This window comes from Schistocerca piceifrons, chromosome 7 (assembly GCF_021461385.2).
Source record: "Schistocerca piceifrons isolate TAMUIC-IGC-003096 chromosome 7, iqSchPice1.1, whole genome shotgun sequence".
NCBI lineage: Eukaryota > Metazoa > Arthropoda > Insecta > Orthoptera > Acrididae > Schistocerca > Schistocerca piceifrons.
The window spans coordinates 320,463,808-320,480,992 of record NC_060144.1 but is presented as its reverse complement, the minus strand read 5'-3'; the positions used below and the strand labels follow the sequence as shown (position 1 = coordinate 320,480,992).

The window sequence follows — 17,185 nt, the reverse complement described above, 5'->3', positions numbered from 1 at the left end:
ACATGCAATAAAAGTAACACAGAATAGTAATATGTTACACAAGTCTGGTCACGATGGTTACAGCAACTGTATAATGCAGGTTTAGCTTATCTGTCCAACGTTGACTACAGTTCCATGAACACAAACGAAATAATGCCCTATGAACTGAAGTCAAAGAAAACTAATCTTCTGTCTTGATTTACAGTCTCTCCATACACGACAACTCTATTCACCGTTCTGTTTCGCAAACTCTTCTTGTGCGGTATATCAGTACATCACACTTCTCTCCGTTTACAATGAGTTACTGCGTTCTGTTTTCTAGAAGTTCTTCAGTCCAGCCACACTATTGGTGTGTTATTTAGTACAGTAGTATTTTGTTCATTTGGTGGCTGTGCGGAACTGTATCGAACACCTTCTGGAAATCAAGCAACACGTCATCTACCGTGCCTATATATACCCCATTCTGGGTCTCGTGTATGAAAAGAGCGAACTGAGTTTCAAACGATCATTGTTTTCGGAACCCATGTTGATGGCATCAGAGGAGATTTCCGGTCTCCAGAAATGTCATAATACGAGACGTAAAAGATATTTCAAGATTTTACTACAGACGAACGTCAGAGATATAGGACTGTCTTTCGACGATCTTTCTTGAAAACGAGAATGACCTGTGTTTTCTTTCTTTTTTTTTTTTCAAACATTAAGAAAGCTTCGCTCCTGTAAACATCTGCGGTACACAGATTCTAGCAGAGAGGCAAGTTCTTTCGCATACTCTGTGTAGAATCGAACTCTGTTGATACGATTACAGTTGCATTTCTATCCCTGTGTCACCTATTTCGATATCAGTCATTTTTTGTTCGTCCGACAGCTTAAAGGAGGAACTACAGTGCGATCCTCCCCTGTGAAACCTGTTTCGAGAAAGACATATCTCGGCTTTTTCTGTCGTCCTCTGTTTCAGAGCCGTTATGGCCAGAATGTCTGGACAGATGGCGTCGGTCCGTCATCCGAGATTACACAGCATTCTGATTCTATATGTTTCTCATTAAAGATTGCTGAATCTTTTCATGACAATAAATGTGCCGTCGCCACTTGTGTCCATCCTACCTTATCAGTAGGCGTTCCAATCTAAATGTAATATTTTGCTGTTATTTACTTCTAGTTTCAGGAGCTATTGAGTTGAGTGTGTGATAATTCTCGTACTTGTTGACTCTCGCTATCTTCGGAACTATGTGGATGATGTTTTTCCGAAAGTTTGATGTTATATCGCCGATCTCATACATTCTACACAGCAACGTGAATAGTCGTTTTGTTGCCATTTCTCCAATCATTTTACAGATTCTGATGGAATGTTATCTTATTTGATCTCAAGTCTTCCAAATTTCTTTTAAATTCTGCTTCTACTACTGGATCCCCTATCTCTTCTACATCGTCTCCCATTTCTTCTTTTATCACGTCATCAGACATCTCCACCCCCTAGTGGTCTTCAGTATACTCTTTCAACTTATACGCTCTCTCCACTGTATTTAGCTGTGGAATTCTCATCGCATTCTTAATGTTACCGCCCTCCCAGATAGATTGAGAAATTAGTCTTGATGCTTCTACAATATGTAAATAGTTCGTACTCACGCTTCTTTGCTACACTGAATGTACTACCTAGCGTAGTTACAAAAAGAAGTTTGTGAAATTTATAAAAGTTGCGTTCAGTATTCCTTTTTCAAACAATTAGAGCTGCACACTGTTGTTGCCCTTGAAATGTCAGTCGACTATCAAGTCGTCAACACTTTTCCTTGCAATGCCAAAGAAAAAGAAAAAAATAGAATAAATCAATAGCATATTTCCTAGCGCCTCAACTATTTTAATCTATTTACAGGTATGGTACACGCTGGTGAAACAATCTACTTGTTTGCGCAATCAGACGCAGACCCTAATTCCAACGATGGGAAAGTGTCAAATCAGTTGACAACACTGTGGACCAATCTCCCCAAGTACGGGTAAGTATGTCATTAAAATTTATCCTTGCTTACATTCAGAAGCCAATTACTGCTTGAAAAGAGTGTTAATGAGGCACACTTGAAATTTATCACCAACAAATGGATATAAACCGCATGAAACAAAAGCACCCAGAATACAAGGTCAGATTGCGAGGTGCCAGGATGGAGAAGAGTTTGTACCTCTTTAATTCTGGCGAATTTTGCATGATAACTAGACATGCACTCGACCCCCTCCTTACCTACCACCTAATTAATTATGTGCACAACGGTAATGAAAGGAACTGATGGTGGGCCCTGCTAGTTGGCAAAATTAGGAGTGCACACTCACAAAAATTTAATAAAAATAGCAACCTAATTAGTAAAAAAAGGGAATTTTATCATAATAAACGACAGGAAATGGAATTCTGCATCTATTACGAAATGACATGCGGATTAAATATTACAATGAGATTTATTGTAAATCAGAACATAAAGGTACTTGATTGTCGATACAAACATTAGGCTAAAGGCAAGGGTACACTGAACTATTATGAGAATAAGACTTGGCTCGATAACAAGGGGCTCCTGCTCTCTGTGTTGCAATAGATTGACGATAAAGAGTGGAGATCCTAATGAATCAAATATTTCTCCCCGGATCTCAAATTGGAACACATGGAAAACAAAAGGGTGGAACTGTAGCAATGCGACCGCGCATGCTGCTGAGGACTTCAGTATAAAAATGATAGATCCTACAATGCCGGAGTCGCAAAATACTTTACCAGTCCTGAAACTTGCACCACGTCGTCGGTAGGCAGCGTTCTGATGATGTAGGCGCCCAATCCTGCTGTGCAGCAATTCTGATTCAACCCGTGGCTTCGAATGCTGTCTAAGTTCTGCTCGCGTGGCCGAAGCAGAGAACTTCATTGATACACGAGGATGTATCTCCAGGATGAGATACAGCAAAACCGCTTAAACTTGCCCTGTCGGTACAAGTACGAAAACTCAGAGTAAGAATCTGGATCTTAATTCGCAGAATGAAACTGGAGTATGACCGAAGTCATGCTCCACAACGATTACGAAAAAGTGCGACTAAGTCGCAAGATAGTCCGATTCCGACGAAGATCAGATCCCGAGGGCCTTGCACCCGTACAACGCTACAGCGAAGCCAACGTTACTCAATTCCCCAGCACCCTCTAAAAGCCGCGAATCAGCATTCAGCGCTGATTCCAAGATTCCACCACACTATCTCAGAACATTATACGCACCAATAGCGACCGTTCCCTCCAATTTCGTGCAAGGCTTTACGACATCAAAAAATGTTCAGATGTGTGTGAAATCTTATGGGACTTAACCGCTAAGGTTATCAGTCCCTAAGCTTACACACTACTTAACCTAAATTATCCTAAGGACAAACACACACACCCATGCCCGAGGGAGGACTCGAACCTCCGCCCGGACCAGCCGCACAGTCCATGACTGCATCGCCTAAGACCCTCAGTTGGTCTCAGTTTAAGTTGACCAATTATATCTCTGTTATTTAGCTGGGGGCACTGAACTTGCCGTTTGACTGGCTACGAAAACAGCGTGCCAAGACCACCGGCCATTCGGTGCCAGACAGTCGCATTTGGCAGGGCACCGTCCACAAGAATTCTCAGAATCATGAAAACAATACATCCAGACGCGCTGGAACGGTAAATACGTAAACTGTGGCGACACTCAGATGGCTCACAGGTTGTTTCGTCCTCCACATAACAGTGGAAATTCGACTGAGGTCAGTCGCCCCGCCAGGCGCTCAAGCCCAATGAGTACGACCCTCTCCATATTCGCGGAAGTGCAGACTCCCCACGAAAATGCAATGTGCCGCGTCCTCTAGCGCTCGCCTCGCAACAAGCCACACGGGGAAGTAATAGAGAAAGCTAAAAGCAAGACCACATACAGTTCCCAACACGTGTAGCAATCAAGTGAAAAGTAATTTGAGCTCTCAGTACAAATATTCTCATCAGAATAACCTTATTCGGCCCGTTTCCACGGTGAAATGGTATAAAAAATTAAAAAAATTTAAAAAGTGAGAGGCGACATGGAACCTCTCAAGATGTCAACGTAACTTAGTATACCTGCATACCTATGACGGGAAGATAAATGATCACAGCGACAGTTCTCTCTGACAGATAGAACTGCCACCAGAGAGCATTATTATTGACCATGTTTAGTGCTGTTATCAGACCTGGTAAGGCATGTAAGTGGCGTGAATGGTGTCGGTTGTTAAATAGTCACTGCGAGGGAAACAGAGATACCGTGTACTGGTGCGAGACAGCGTTATCAGCATCTGAGAGAGTTTAAAAGAGGCCTCTTGGTGGATCTTCATATTGTGGCTGGTCATTTCAAGCATTATCCGAATTTGTGCGCCATTCGGATGTGACAGTGGGCACATCTGGCCATGCAATCCGAGAATAAATAATTGAATCCCTGAAATATTCTGTAACATTCTGAATCGTTGGTCAGAGACAAGCTCCAGGATATAAACGGGCAGTTAAGACAATTGTGGGCGAGGTTTCCTCAGAAGAGAATATGTCGGTATTATGACTTCCTTCTCGGCTCAATCAGTGCATACGTCTGCACCATGGAGGGAGCATCGTTATGCCCATACAGTCTACATCTACATATATAATCCGCTAGCCACCAAGCGGTGTGTGGCGGAGGTCACAATTCGCGCCAAAGCCATATTCCCCCCCCCCCCTCCCCCCACCGCTCTGTTCCTCTCGCGGATCGTGCGAGGGAAAAGAGACTGTCTGAACGCCTGTGTACGAGCTCTTATTTCCCTTATCTTTGAATGATGATCATTAAGCGATTTGAAAGTTGGTGGTAGTAATATATGCTCTACATTCGCGGTGAAGATTGGATTTCGGAATTTAGTGAGCAGCCCCTTCTGTTTAGCGCGTCGTCTATCTGCAAGTGTGTCCCGCTTCAAACTTTGTATGAGATTTGTAACGCTCTCGCGATGGCTAAATGTACCATTCACGAATCTTGCCGCTCTTCTTTGGACCTTCTCAATTTTTTGAATCAGACCCAACTGGTAAGGGTCCCATACAGAAGAACAACACTCTAAGAGTGGACGAACTAACGTATTGTATGCTACTTCCTTTGTTGAAGGACTGCATCGCTTCAGGATTCTACCAATAAACCGCAAACTAGAGTTCGCCTTACCCGTTACTTGTGTAATCTGATCATTCCATTTGAGAACATTTCGAGTAGTCACACCCAGATACTTGACTGATGTTACCGATTCCAAGGACTGATCATTTATTTTGTATTCATACATTAATGGGGATTTTCGCCTTGTTATACGCAGTAGGTTACACTTACTAACATTGAGAGATAACTGCCACTCATTACACCACACATTTATTTTCTGCAGATTCTCATTGATTTGTTCACAACTTTCTGTGATACTACTTTCCTGTAGACTACAGCATCATCGGCAAACAGTCTAAGACCGCTGTCAATGCCATCAACCAGATCGTTTATGTAAATCGTAAAAAGGAGAGGACCTATTACGCTGCCCTGGGGCACACCTGAAGTTACTCTTGTTTCTGTTGAAGTTACCCCGTTCAGGACGACAAACTGCTCCCTTTGCAAAAACAGACATAATGTCTGATGAGATAACAGCAATCAGTGATTTTATAATGTTACTTATAATCCGTCTTGATTGCAATTTTTTTTATTCATATGACCGGTTTCGGTTCGTTCAGAAACATCTTCAGATCTGATATTTCAGTTACAGGAGTAACCCGTCCAAATCCAGCAACTTTCACATGCTGCGTCACGGTGTTGGACGGGTTACTCCTGTAACTGAAATATCGGATCTGAAGATAGTTCTGAATGAATAAAAAATTTGCCATCAAGACGGATTATAAGTAACATACTGCTCCCTGTGTGTTCTGTTCTTTTTAAATGTGGCTCGATATTGTAATCACCGCAATAACACCAAAGACCCTTTCAATATATAAGGATTGAGGATGTTCTCTGCATAATCGGCGAAAAAAGGAACGTATGAAAATCAGTGAGAAGAAGAAGGGACAGGATAATAGAACATGTGTTACGAGATCAGGGAATAACCACCATTGCTAGAGGGAGCTGTAGACAGAAAACGCAGTTTAGGAAGACAGATATTAGAATACATCCAGCAAATAATTGGGGACAATGGGTGCATGATGAGGTTAGCGCCGGCCGCATGCAACCAGTCGGAAGACTGATGACCCAAAAAAAGTTCTATTAGACTGTAAAATTCCATTTCATTTCTTCTGTCTGTTCTGGCGCCTTTACATTCGTCACTTCAGAAGGCCTCAGTTGAATCTCCTGAACGTGGAACTGGTAGTCAAAAACTGTTTATAAAGAACAAGAAGTCAAACATTTAACCATCGAATGACTTCTGACGAACTGCTCATCCGATGAATATGACACTTTACTATGTGTCTGACCTAGCTTTCTCCTCTCAATACCGTAACACTACCACCGCCCTCCTCTCAGGCATCACTTAGCTACCACGTGCAGACGACGCTTACCGATCGCATGGCCGTTGGCCAGCATGTAGCATGACCGATACAACCATGTATCATCTTTGGTGTGAACGTTTTTACATTCTTGCAAGCTTTGAAATATTTTGTCATTTCTTCCATATCTGTCAAAAAACTGATTTTTTTATTTAATTTTCTCACACTCCAAGCAAATCGAGTCATTTCTCATACGCATAAAAATTAATTTTTACGTTGCAGTTCACGAATATAAGCGTTACAGTAGTTTCTATTGAGACGGATACGCATATTGTATCACAAGACTGTCAATTTATTTTCCAGGGATCCTGCGCCTTCTGGAAATCCAGTGGTCTGGGAAGAGTTGACGGCCAGTGCTACCAACTATCTTGATATGAAACTGGAATTTGTGACACGTCAAGACATGCTCAAGGAACGGATGGACTTCTGGAGAGAAATATTAACTTCAGAATGAGTGACGTGCTGTGATACATTATGTTATGTACTGTTCAACGCAAAATAAAAGAAGCTTCTATTTAATATGTCATGAAAACATTGGTAGCCTACTAAATGCAGCATACCGTGTCTGCTCAGCACACTTCCGCCAAGTAGTCGGCGGAATGTTTGTGATCATTATTTCTGAATTTGGTCTTTAACATTGCATTCGACAACAGTACCATTTAGATCATGACTTCAGCACAACTCGGCAAGCTGAAGATGTTCTACAAACAAAACCAGCCATAACACAATAAATGTGTGGTACTACAGCTGCAGCTATTGTCATTAACCATAAAAATTAGTATTAGTTCAGCTGAGGTGCTCAACTTCACAAAATCTATTGCATTTCATATTCTGTAACACAATTTCTGTAAAGAACTTTTAAAATGTGGCTGCTACCGTCAGTAATTTGATACTCGTAATCCTACACTATGTGATAAGTACATTGTGTCCTCAGAGACTTTCTCAGTGGTATGCAACAACAAAATCTTCTCGGTTTACAAGCCATGTCACGTCGAATAAAACACTCGAGCTTTCGACATCTGTCTCCGCCATCGTCATCAGAACTTAAAATCACTGGCGGCCGGGGCTGGCACGGTTTTCTGCTCAAGTAGGTGGAATAGCAGCACCTGGAACTTTTCAGAGGGGACAGAAGTGACTCATGCGCGTGACGCGTGTCGGGCAGCTAATAACTGTTTCGTCCCACTGCGGCATCGAGTAAGGTGAGGTGGCGTCGAGGATCGACGCCACATTTGAAACTGCCACTCCTGCTTCCCCCTAACCTTCAAAGCCTCCGTCTTTGCTTTCGGTGGATAAACGAAGCCCGACCACAAGCCTTATTAACTCTGTACCCCCTGTCTCTATTACTCGTAAAATTGTTGCTGTTTATTCTAATTTCAGCCGCTTCTTTCGTGAGAGAATCGCAAGATGATGATGTTTGAGATAAATCTCTGCTCTTTTCAAGTTGCATTTTAATTCTGTTTTCTAGACAATGTTCAGCTATGGCCTACTTCGTATGTTCCTCTTGTTTAACATATCGTGAGTGCTCTGCACAACGCTTAGTGACAGTGCGGAGTGTTCGTGATGTGTAAATGCTGCGACCTTCACAATGGACACCGTACACGCCAGGAACTCGAATACATATGTTGACTTCAATGGGATGTAACATATCTTGTATCCTGGAGTTGAGGCAGAACACTGGTCTCAGTCCATGCCTCTTCAGCACACATTCTACTTTCCTTGTCGTTGCTCCACAGTAGGGACCAAATGTAGCTGGCTTGGCCTCTTCCGCCTAATCAGGAGGCCTTTCGTCAGTAGCACCTGAAACCTTTTGCAATTTCTCCCTTGCTGTAGCTGTTTTCCCTGCACATGTGATAAATGCTTACTTCAGGCTGTATATGGTAATATTCAGAAATATTCTCTGCTTGTATACTAAAGTGTTCAGGACCAGTTTCTGGAGTACAGACTGGTGCCAATAATGTTGAAGTCCCAGTCAGTGTGCGTTGATTTCGCGTGCACTGAATGACCAAGCCAGCCTCCTGCCTACCGCTCAACTGCTGGCCGGAGCGGACTAGCGGTTCTAGGCGTTACAGTCTGGATCCGTTAGACAGCTACGGTCGCAGGTTCGAATCCTGCCTCGGGCATGTATGTGTGTGATGTCCTTAGGTTAGTTAGGTTTAACTAGTTCTAAGTTCTAGGGGACTGATGACTCAGAAGTTAAGTCCCATAGTGCTCAGAGCCATTTCAACCATTTTTTTGCAGCTCAACTAAAACATCCAAGAATGGAGCCATACCTCTCCATCTCGACAGTAAATTTAATATTTTTGTGAACACCGTTCAAGTGGTCGACGAACTGCTGCATTTTCACCTTGAAGCCATAAAAAGAATGTGTCCTCAACGTACCGTAGCAACCAAGATGGACGCGACCTCACGGAGTTCAGAATGTGATCCTCAAAGTGGTGCATGAGAAAGTTCGTGACCGCTGCAGGCAGTGTGGATCCCATGGCTGTGACATCCGTCATATCATAACATCCGTTGCGGTACAGGAAACACGACGTCTTTAAGGCATGGCGGAACAACTTGACGATCCCAGTTGCAAACTGATGGGCCAGAAGATCCAGAGTATTTTTTTAACGGCATCCTCGTAAAAAGTGCTACAACGTCCAAACTAACAATTACATAGTTCTGAACTGTCTTTACTTTTCTCAGGGTCTCAACGAACGATTGTGGGTCAACACCGTGATGTTCGCAGTGGCGAAAGTGGACAAGAATGGTATCCCTCCAAACATTAAATTTACTGCCGAGATGGAGAGTTATAGCAAACATCATTTCTTAAATTTTGTAACTGAGAGGAAGACATTCGGTGTATGCGAAACCTACGCACACTGATCGCTACTTGAATGCCTACAGCTATCACCACCCTGTACTCAAGAAAGTGGTCTTGATCAAAATGGTTCAAATGGCTCTGAGCACTATGGGACTCAACTTATGAGGTCATCAGTCCCCTAGAATTTAGAACTACTTAAACCTAACTAACCTAGGGACATCACACACATCCATGCCCGAGGCAGGATTCGAACCTGCGACCGTAGCGGTCTCGTGGCTCCAGACTGTAGCGCCGCACGGCTCGTCTTGATCACCTTAGTACACAGGACTGAGATTATTTCTGATTAAGACCATCTAGTGCCTGAATTTCAGATTTTGAAGCGCATTTTCAGGGAAAATGGTTGTAGCAATGAGACATTGCGAAATATCTTACAGGCCTCGCTGAACGGTGGAAAAGGCCAAGCCGGCTGCATGCATTCTATAATGTGGAGCAAGCGCCTAGCATGCTGAAGGAGACTGAGAGCAACAGGGATTCCAAGATACGAGATATATATTACGATCCGCTAAAGACAACAAAGGTCTTCGAGTTCCTGGCGTGTATAGCGTTCCCTTTCAATATGGCGCCTTTTACATACGACAAATTATTCACAATGCCGCTGAGAGTTGTGCGAAACAATCAAAACACATTAAACAAAGTGAACTTGAGAAGTCGGCCGTGTCTGACCCTTGCCTAGAAATAGGCATTAAAAAAAAAAGAAACTTGAAAATACGAGACATTTTGGCTCTAAGACCATCATTAATGGATTCTGTCATAAAAGTATCAGCCTAAATTAGAGTAAACAAAAACAATTTATAAAAGACAAGGACCACAAAAGTAATAGGGCTTGGGAGCGGGCTTTGGACATAGAGTGAAAGCAAACATGGAGGCCTGATACTTTTAGGGAGCTGGGAGCAGCAGTTTCACACGTGACCGACCCGCGGGGAGATGGAGCTGCTAAATACTGACCAACTTGCCTTACACACATGCGTCACTTCCAGACTCTGCTACTGCTTCTTCTTTTTTTGTGTCATCAGTCTTCTGTCTCGTTTGATGCACCCCGCCACGATTTCCTCTCCTGTGCCAACCTCTTCATCTTCGACTAGCACTTGCAACATACGTCCTCTGTCTTCCCCTACAGTTTTTGCCCTCTACAGCTCCCTCTAGTATCATGGAAGTCATTCCCTCATGACTCAACAGATGTCCTACCATCCTGTCCCTTCTCCTTATCAGTGTTTTCCACATATTCCTTTCCTCTCCGATTCTGCGCAGAACCTCCTCATTCCTTACCTTTTCAGTCCACCTAATGTTCAACATTCGCCTGTAGAACCAAATCTCAAATGCTTTCGTTCTCTTCTGTTCCGGTTTTCCCACAGTCCATGTTTCACTACTATACAGTGATGTATTCCAGAACTGCATTCTCAGAAATTTCTTCCTCAAATTAAGGCTGATATTTGATATTAGTAGACTTCTCTTAGCCAGGAATCCCCTTTTTGCCATTGCTAGCTGCTTTTGATGTCCTCCTTGCTCCGTCCGTCACTGGTTATTCTACTGCCTAGGTAGCAGAAATCCCCAACTTCATGTGCTTCGTGATCATCAATCCTGATGTTAAGTTTCTCGTTCTTCTCAGTTCTTCTACTTCTCATAATTTTCCTCATTCTTCGATTTATTCTCCATCCATATTCTGTACTCATTAGACTGTTCATTCCGTTCAGCAGATCATGTAATTCTTCTTCATTCTTCGATTTACTCTCCATCCATATTCTGTACTCATTAGACTGTTTATTTCGTTCAGCATATCATGTAATTCTTCTTCACTTTCACTCAGGATAGCAATGTCATCAGTGAATATTCTTTCACCTTCAATTTTAATTCCACTCCCGAACCTTTCTTTTATTTCCATCATTGCTTCTTCGGTGTACAGATTGAACAGTAGGGGGAAAGACTACATCCCTGTCTTACATCCTTTTCAATCCGAACACTCCGTTCTTCGTGTCCACTCTTGTTATTCCCTGTTGGCTCTTGTATACATTGTGTATTACCCGTCTCTTCCGACAGCTTTACCCCTATTTTCCTCAGTATTTCGAACGTATTGCACGATTTTACATTGTCGAACGGCTTTCTCCAGTCGACAAATTATATGCTCTTGTCTTGAGTTTTCTTTAGTCTTGCTTCCATTATCAACCGCACCGTCAGAATTGCCTCTCTGGTGCTTTTACCTTTTCTAAAGCCGAACTGATCATCATAAATTTTCGGAATTGTGTGGATGATATTTTTCCGAAAGTCAGACGGTATGTCGTCAGACTCATACATTCTACACACCAACTCTCCATCCATATTCTGTACTCATTAGACTGTTTATTACGTTCAGCAGATCATGTAATTCTTCTTCACTTTCACTCAGGATAGCAATGTCATCAGTGAATATTCTTTCACCTTCAATTTTAATTCCACTCCCGAACCTTCCTTTTATTTCCATCATTGCTTCTTCGGTGTACATTCTGATGGAATGTTATCTATCCCTTCTGCCTTATTTGATTTTAAGTCCTGATTCTCATACTAGATCCCCTACCTCGACTCCTATTTCTTCTTCCATTACATCAGACAAATTGTCCCCTTCGTAGAGGCTTTCAATGTATTCTTTCCACCTATACGCTCTCTTCTCTACATTTAACAGTGGAATTCCCATTGCACTCTTAATGTCACCACCCTTGCTTTTAGGGTCGCCGAAGGTTGTTTTTCCTTTCCTGTATGTTGAGTCTGTCCTTCCAACAATCATTTCTTTTTCGATTTCTTCACTTTCTCATGCAGCCATTTCGTCTTAGCTTCCCTGCACTTCCTGTTTATTTCATTCCACAGCGACTTCTTATTTCTCTATCCCTTAACCGATGACCTCTGCAGTTTGGGCCGGCCGGGGTGGCCGAGCGGTTCTAGGCGCTAGAGTCTGGAACCGCGCTACCGCTACGGTCGCAGGTTCGAATCCTACCTCGGGCATGGATGTGGATGATGTCCTTAGGTTAGTTAGGTTTAAGTAGTTCTAACTTCTGGAGGACTGATGACCTCAGAAGTGAGGTCCCATAGAGCTCAGAGCCTTTTGGTCCCATAAGACCTTACCAGAGATTTCCATTTTTTTTCTATTCCTTAGTTTCCTGGAACATTTTTGTACTTTCTCCTTTCATCGATCAACTGAAGTATTTCTTCTGTTACCCATGGTTTCTTCGCAGTTACCCTCCTTGTACCTATGTTTTTCTTTCCAACTTCTGTAATTGCCCTTTTCAGAGATGCCCATTCCTCTTCAATTGTACTGGCTACTGAACTACTCCTTATTGCTGTATCTACACCCTTAGAGAACTTCAACCATATCTCGTCATTCCTTAGTGTGCCACTTCTTTGTATATTGGTTCTTCCTGACTAATCTCTTAAACTTCAACCTACTCTTCATCACTACTACCTTGTGATCTGAGTCTATATCTGCTCCTGGGTATGTCTTGCAATCCAGTATCTGATTTCGGAACCTCTGTCTGACCATGGTGTAATCTGAAGTCTTCGCTCGGCCTTTTCCTCCTCTTCTTGTGGTTCTTGAACAGAGTATTCTCCTCTCTCATTCCTTTTCCCAAGCCCATATTCTCCTGTTACCTTTTCTTCTATTCCTTCCCCAACAACTGCATTCTAGTCCCCCATGACTATTAGATCTTAATCTCCCTTTGCGTACTATATTACCCTTTCATTATCATATAGTTTCTCTATCTCTTCAGCTTGAGACGTCGGCATGTATACCGTGTTGGATTGCTGTCGATTCTGATAAGAACAACCCTATCACTGAACTGTTCACAGTAACACACTCTTTGCCTTACTTTCCTATTCGTAATGAATTCTACTTTCGTTATACCATTTTCTGCTGCTGCCTGTACTCATCTGACCAGAAATCCTTGTCTTCTTTCGAATTCAATTAACTGATCCCTACTATATCTAGACTGAGCTTTCGCATTTCCTTTTTCAGATAAATGATTCAAATGGTTCAAATGGCTCTGAGCACTATGGGACTTAACATCTATGGTCATCAGTCCCCTAGAACTTAGAACTACTTAAACCTAACTAACCTAAGGACATCACACACATCCATGCCCGAGGCAGGATTCGAACCTGTGACCGTAGCAGTCGCGCGGTTCCGGACTGCGCGCCTAGACTTTTTCAGATATTCTAGTTTCCCTACCACGTTCAAGCTTGTAACATTCCACACCCTGAGTCGTAGAACGTTATCCTTTCGTTGAGTATTCAATCTTTTTCTCATTTCACCTCCCTCATGGCAATCCCCTCCCGGAGATCCAAAAGGGGGACTATTCCGGAATCTTTTGCGAATGGAGAGATCATCGTAACATCCTGTGGATGCACGTTATGTGTCTTTAATGCAGTAGTTTCCATTGCCTTCTGCATCCTCATTCCCTTGATCATTGTTGATTCTTCCGTCTTTAGGGGCAGTTTCCCACCCCTAGGACAAGAAAGTGCCCTGAATCTCTGCCCGCTCCTCCGCCCTCTTTGACAAGGCCGTTGGCAGAGTGAGGATGACTTCTTATGCCGGAAGTGTTCGGCCGCCAGTGCTGATTATTAATCCAAATTTAAGCAATGCGGGTGTAGAACCTGGGAGTGAGGACGTTTTAGTTACAAATGAAAGACGCTACCGCTTATTTTTCTTCTCATTTTGTTCGTTCCATTTGTTCTGGGCGGACGTCCTATGACACCCATTCAAGTTCATTGTTGATCCATTTACTCAGGTGTTTTTTATTTTTTTTATTTTATTTTTTTATACTGAGGGCGACTAACCCTATCCCTATGACAAGGGGAAACTTCATTAACAGGATAGTTATAATTAAACATTCGTTACCTGAGAGGGCCCCCATGAGCAACGAGTGGTTGTAGGGAATGAAACTTTGTCGAAACATCTACATCTTCATGGCTACTCTGCAAATTATACTTAAATGCCTGGTAGAGGGTTCATCGATCCACCTTCATAATAATTCCATATTATTCCCCTCTCGAACAGCGGGAAAAAAATGAACACCTATATCTTTCCGAGCGAGCTCTGATTTCCCTTATTTTATTATGATGATCGTTATACCTAAGTAGGTTGGCCTTCGCGTTCGAAGGAGAAAGATGTAACTGAAATTTCGTGGGAAGTCCCTGCTGCTACGAGAAACGTCTTTGTTTTAATGATGTCCACCACAAATCCTTTATCATGTCCGTGACACTCTCTCCCCTATTTCTCGATAGTACAAAACGCCCGTCTTTGAACTTTACTGCCTTTAGATATTATTGATTTATCATATAACAGAAGTTTAACGGATTCCTTTTAGCACTCATGTGGGTAACATCAGACTTTTCAATACTTGGGTTCTATGTTGTATCTAAATCGTTTTGTAACTTTTCTTGATCTTCTAATGACTTTACTAGATGGTAAACGACATCGTCTTCTACATAATCTTAGACTGCTCAGACTGTTTTCTAAATCGTTTACGCAGATAAGGAACAGCAGAGGGTTAATAACACTACCTTGGGGAAAAATTAGAAACCGTTTCTGTTTTACTCTATGTTCTTCTGTCAGTTGCTACGAACAGTGTCCTCACTGATAGGAAATCACGAATCTAGTCGCATAACTGAGACGATATTCCGTAAGCAAACATTTTGATTACTAGCCGCTTAATGGGGTACGGTGTCAAAAGCCTTCCGGATATCCAAAAATATGGAATCAAGTAGAAATCATCTGTGGATAACACTGAACACTTCGTGTGCGCAAAGCGCTACTTGTGTTTCATTAGGACGATATTTTGTAAATCCATGTTGACTAAGTATCAGTTGACAGTTTTCTGCGAGGTTATTCATAAGGTTCGAACACAATTTATGTTCCAGAATCCTGCTGCATATCGACGTTAATGAAATTAAGTGGGTTACTCATGTTACTTTTCTTGTATATTGATGTGATCTGTGCAACTTTCCAGTCTTTGGGTATGGATCTGTAGTCGATGAATCCGTCATGTATGATTGTCAAATATGGAGTTATTGCATCAGCCTGCTCTGAAACGAACCTAATTAGTATGAAATCTGGAGCGGAAAACTTGCTTTTATTAAGTGATTTAAGCTACTTCACTACTCCAAGGATATCTACTTCCAAGTACTCAATGTTGACAGCTGTTCTTGATCCGAATTCTGGAATATTTACTTCGTCCCCTTTGGTGAACGAATTTTGGGTGGCTATGTTTGGTAATATTGCTATAGCAGCACTGTCGTCGATGGTACTTCCATTGCTGTCGCACAGAGAAGGCACAGATTGTCTCTTGCCGCTAGTAAATTTTATATACGACCAGAATCTCTCTGGATTTTCTGCCAGGTTTCGAGACGAAGTTTCGTTGAGGGAACTATTGTAAGCATCTCGCACTGAATTTCGAGCTAAATTTAGAGCTTCTGTAAAACAATGTCAACGTTGGGTATTTTGGGTTAGTTTAAATTTGGCATGCTTTCTTCGTTGTTTCTGCAACAGTGTTTTGACCTGTTTTGTCAACCACGAGGAACAGCGCTCCGTCGTTTGTTAATTTATTTGGTATACAACTCTTAATTGCTGTCGATATTATTTCTCTGAATTCAAGCCACAGCTGATCTACATTTACATTGTTAGTTTAAAAGGAGTGAACATTGTTCTTAGGAATGCGTCAAGCGAATTTTTATCTGCTTTCCTGCATAGATGTATTTTCTGTTTATTTTTGGTGAATTTGAAAGTTATAGTATTCAGTCTCGCTACGACAATCCTGTGTTCACTAATCCCTGTAGCTGCTTTGATGCTCTTTATTAGCTGAGAATTATTTGTAAGAAGAAGAGGAAAATAAATAACGAATAACCCATTGACAGAAAGACAATTTAATTTCCTCGTCAAATGCTAATGGCTGTTTATTTTGGACCATTTTTACGTTCTGAATTACAAACGTTGCTCAGTGTGACGATCACGTGCATCCACGACAGGCTGGAATTGCACTGGAGACTGCTCCACTGCTCCACCGCGATCCCTTACCCGACGATGAGGATTATTTTTCTCTCATAGAGGTCGATGGAAGGCAAAATCGATTGTCAAGAACCGCTAGCGCTAAGACTGTAAGACTATTAGACAGTCAAGTCTGGGACTCTGTCGAGTGTGAGCGGAGGCGTCAGCAACGTTGTGTCGTGCCGGTTGAGGATGTCAGCGCAAACGTGGGTTGACCCTCACCAAACCGTTACCAATTCGTGACATGTGATACTACTGACAGGTGTTGTACAAAGGTTTTTCAGTGTGGCGCATATTCGCGTTCGCAACAACAGCGCCGACCACATGCTAGATTGCAGTGAGGATTGTGTGGGGTGACCATTGTCACAGCGTGTGATGGAATACTAGAAATTCCGGTCTGTGATAAGATTAACCGTAAATATACACTACTGGCCGTTATAATTGCTACACCACGAAGATAACGTGCTACAGACGCGAAATTTAACCGACAGGAAGAAGATGCTGTGATATGCAAATGATTAGCTTTTCAGAGCATTCACAGAAAGTTCGCGCCGGTGGCGGCACCTACAACGTGCTGACATGAGGAAAGTTTCCAACCGATTTCTCATACACAAACAGCAGTTGACCGGCGTTGCCTGGTGAAACGTTGTTGTGATGCTTCGTGTAAGGAGGGGAAAAGCGTACCATCACGTTTCCGACTTTGATAAAGGTCGGATTGTAGCCTATCGCGATTGCGGTTTATCATATCGCGACATTGCTGCTCTCGTTGGTCGAGATCCAATGACTGTTAGCAGAAGATAGGTTCAGGATGGTAATACGGAAC

At 42.5% G+C, this 17,185-nt stretch overlaps 1 protein-coding gene across 1 annotated transcript in view; it reads left to right on the top strand.

The window, feature by feature from the left end:
* Positions 1-6,950, top strand: part of LOC124805656 (cholinesterase 2-like) — a gene marked incomplete at its 5' end in the record, with an annotated part of 37,698 nt that extends 30,748 nt beyond the window's left edge. Inside the window, 2 exons of the mRNA XM_047266223.1 lie at positions 1,847-1,967; positions 6,800-6,950. Coding sequence (XP_047122179.1) covers positions 1,847-1,967; positions 6,800-6,950 — 272 coding nt within the window. The remainder of the gene's footprint in view (positions 1-1,846; positions 1,968-6,799) is intronic.
* Positions 6,951-17,185: the final 10,235 nt, after the last annotated feature.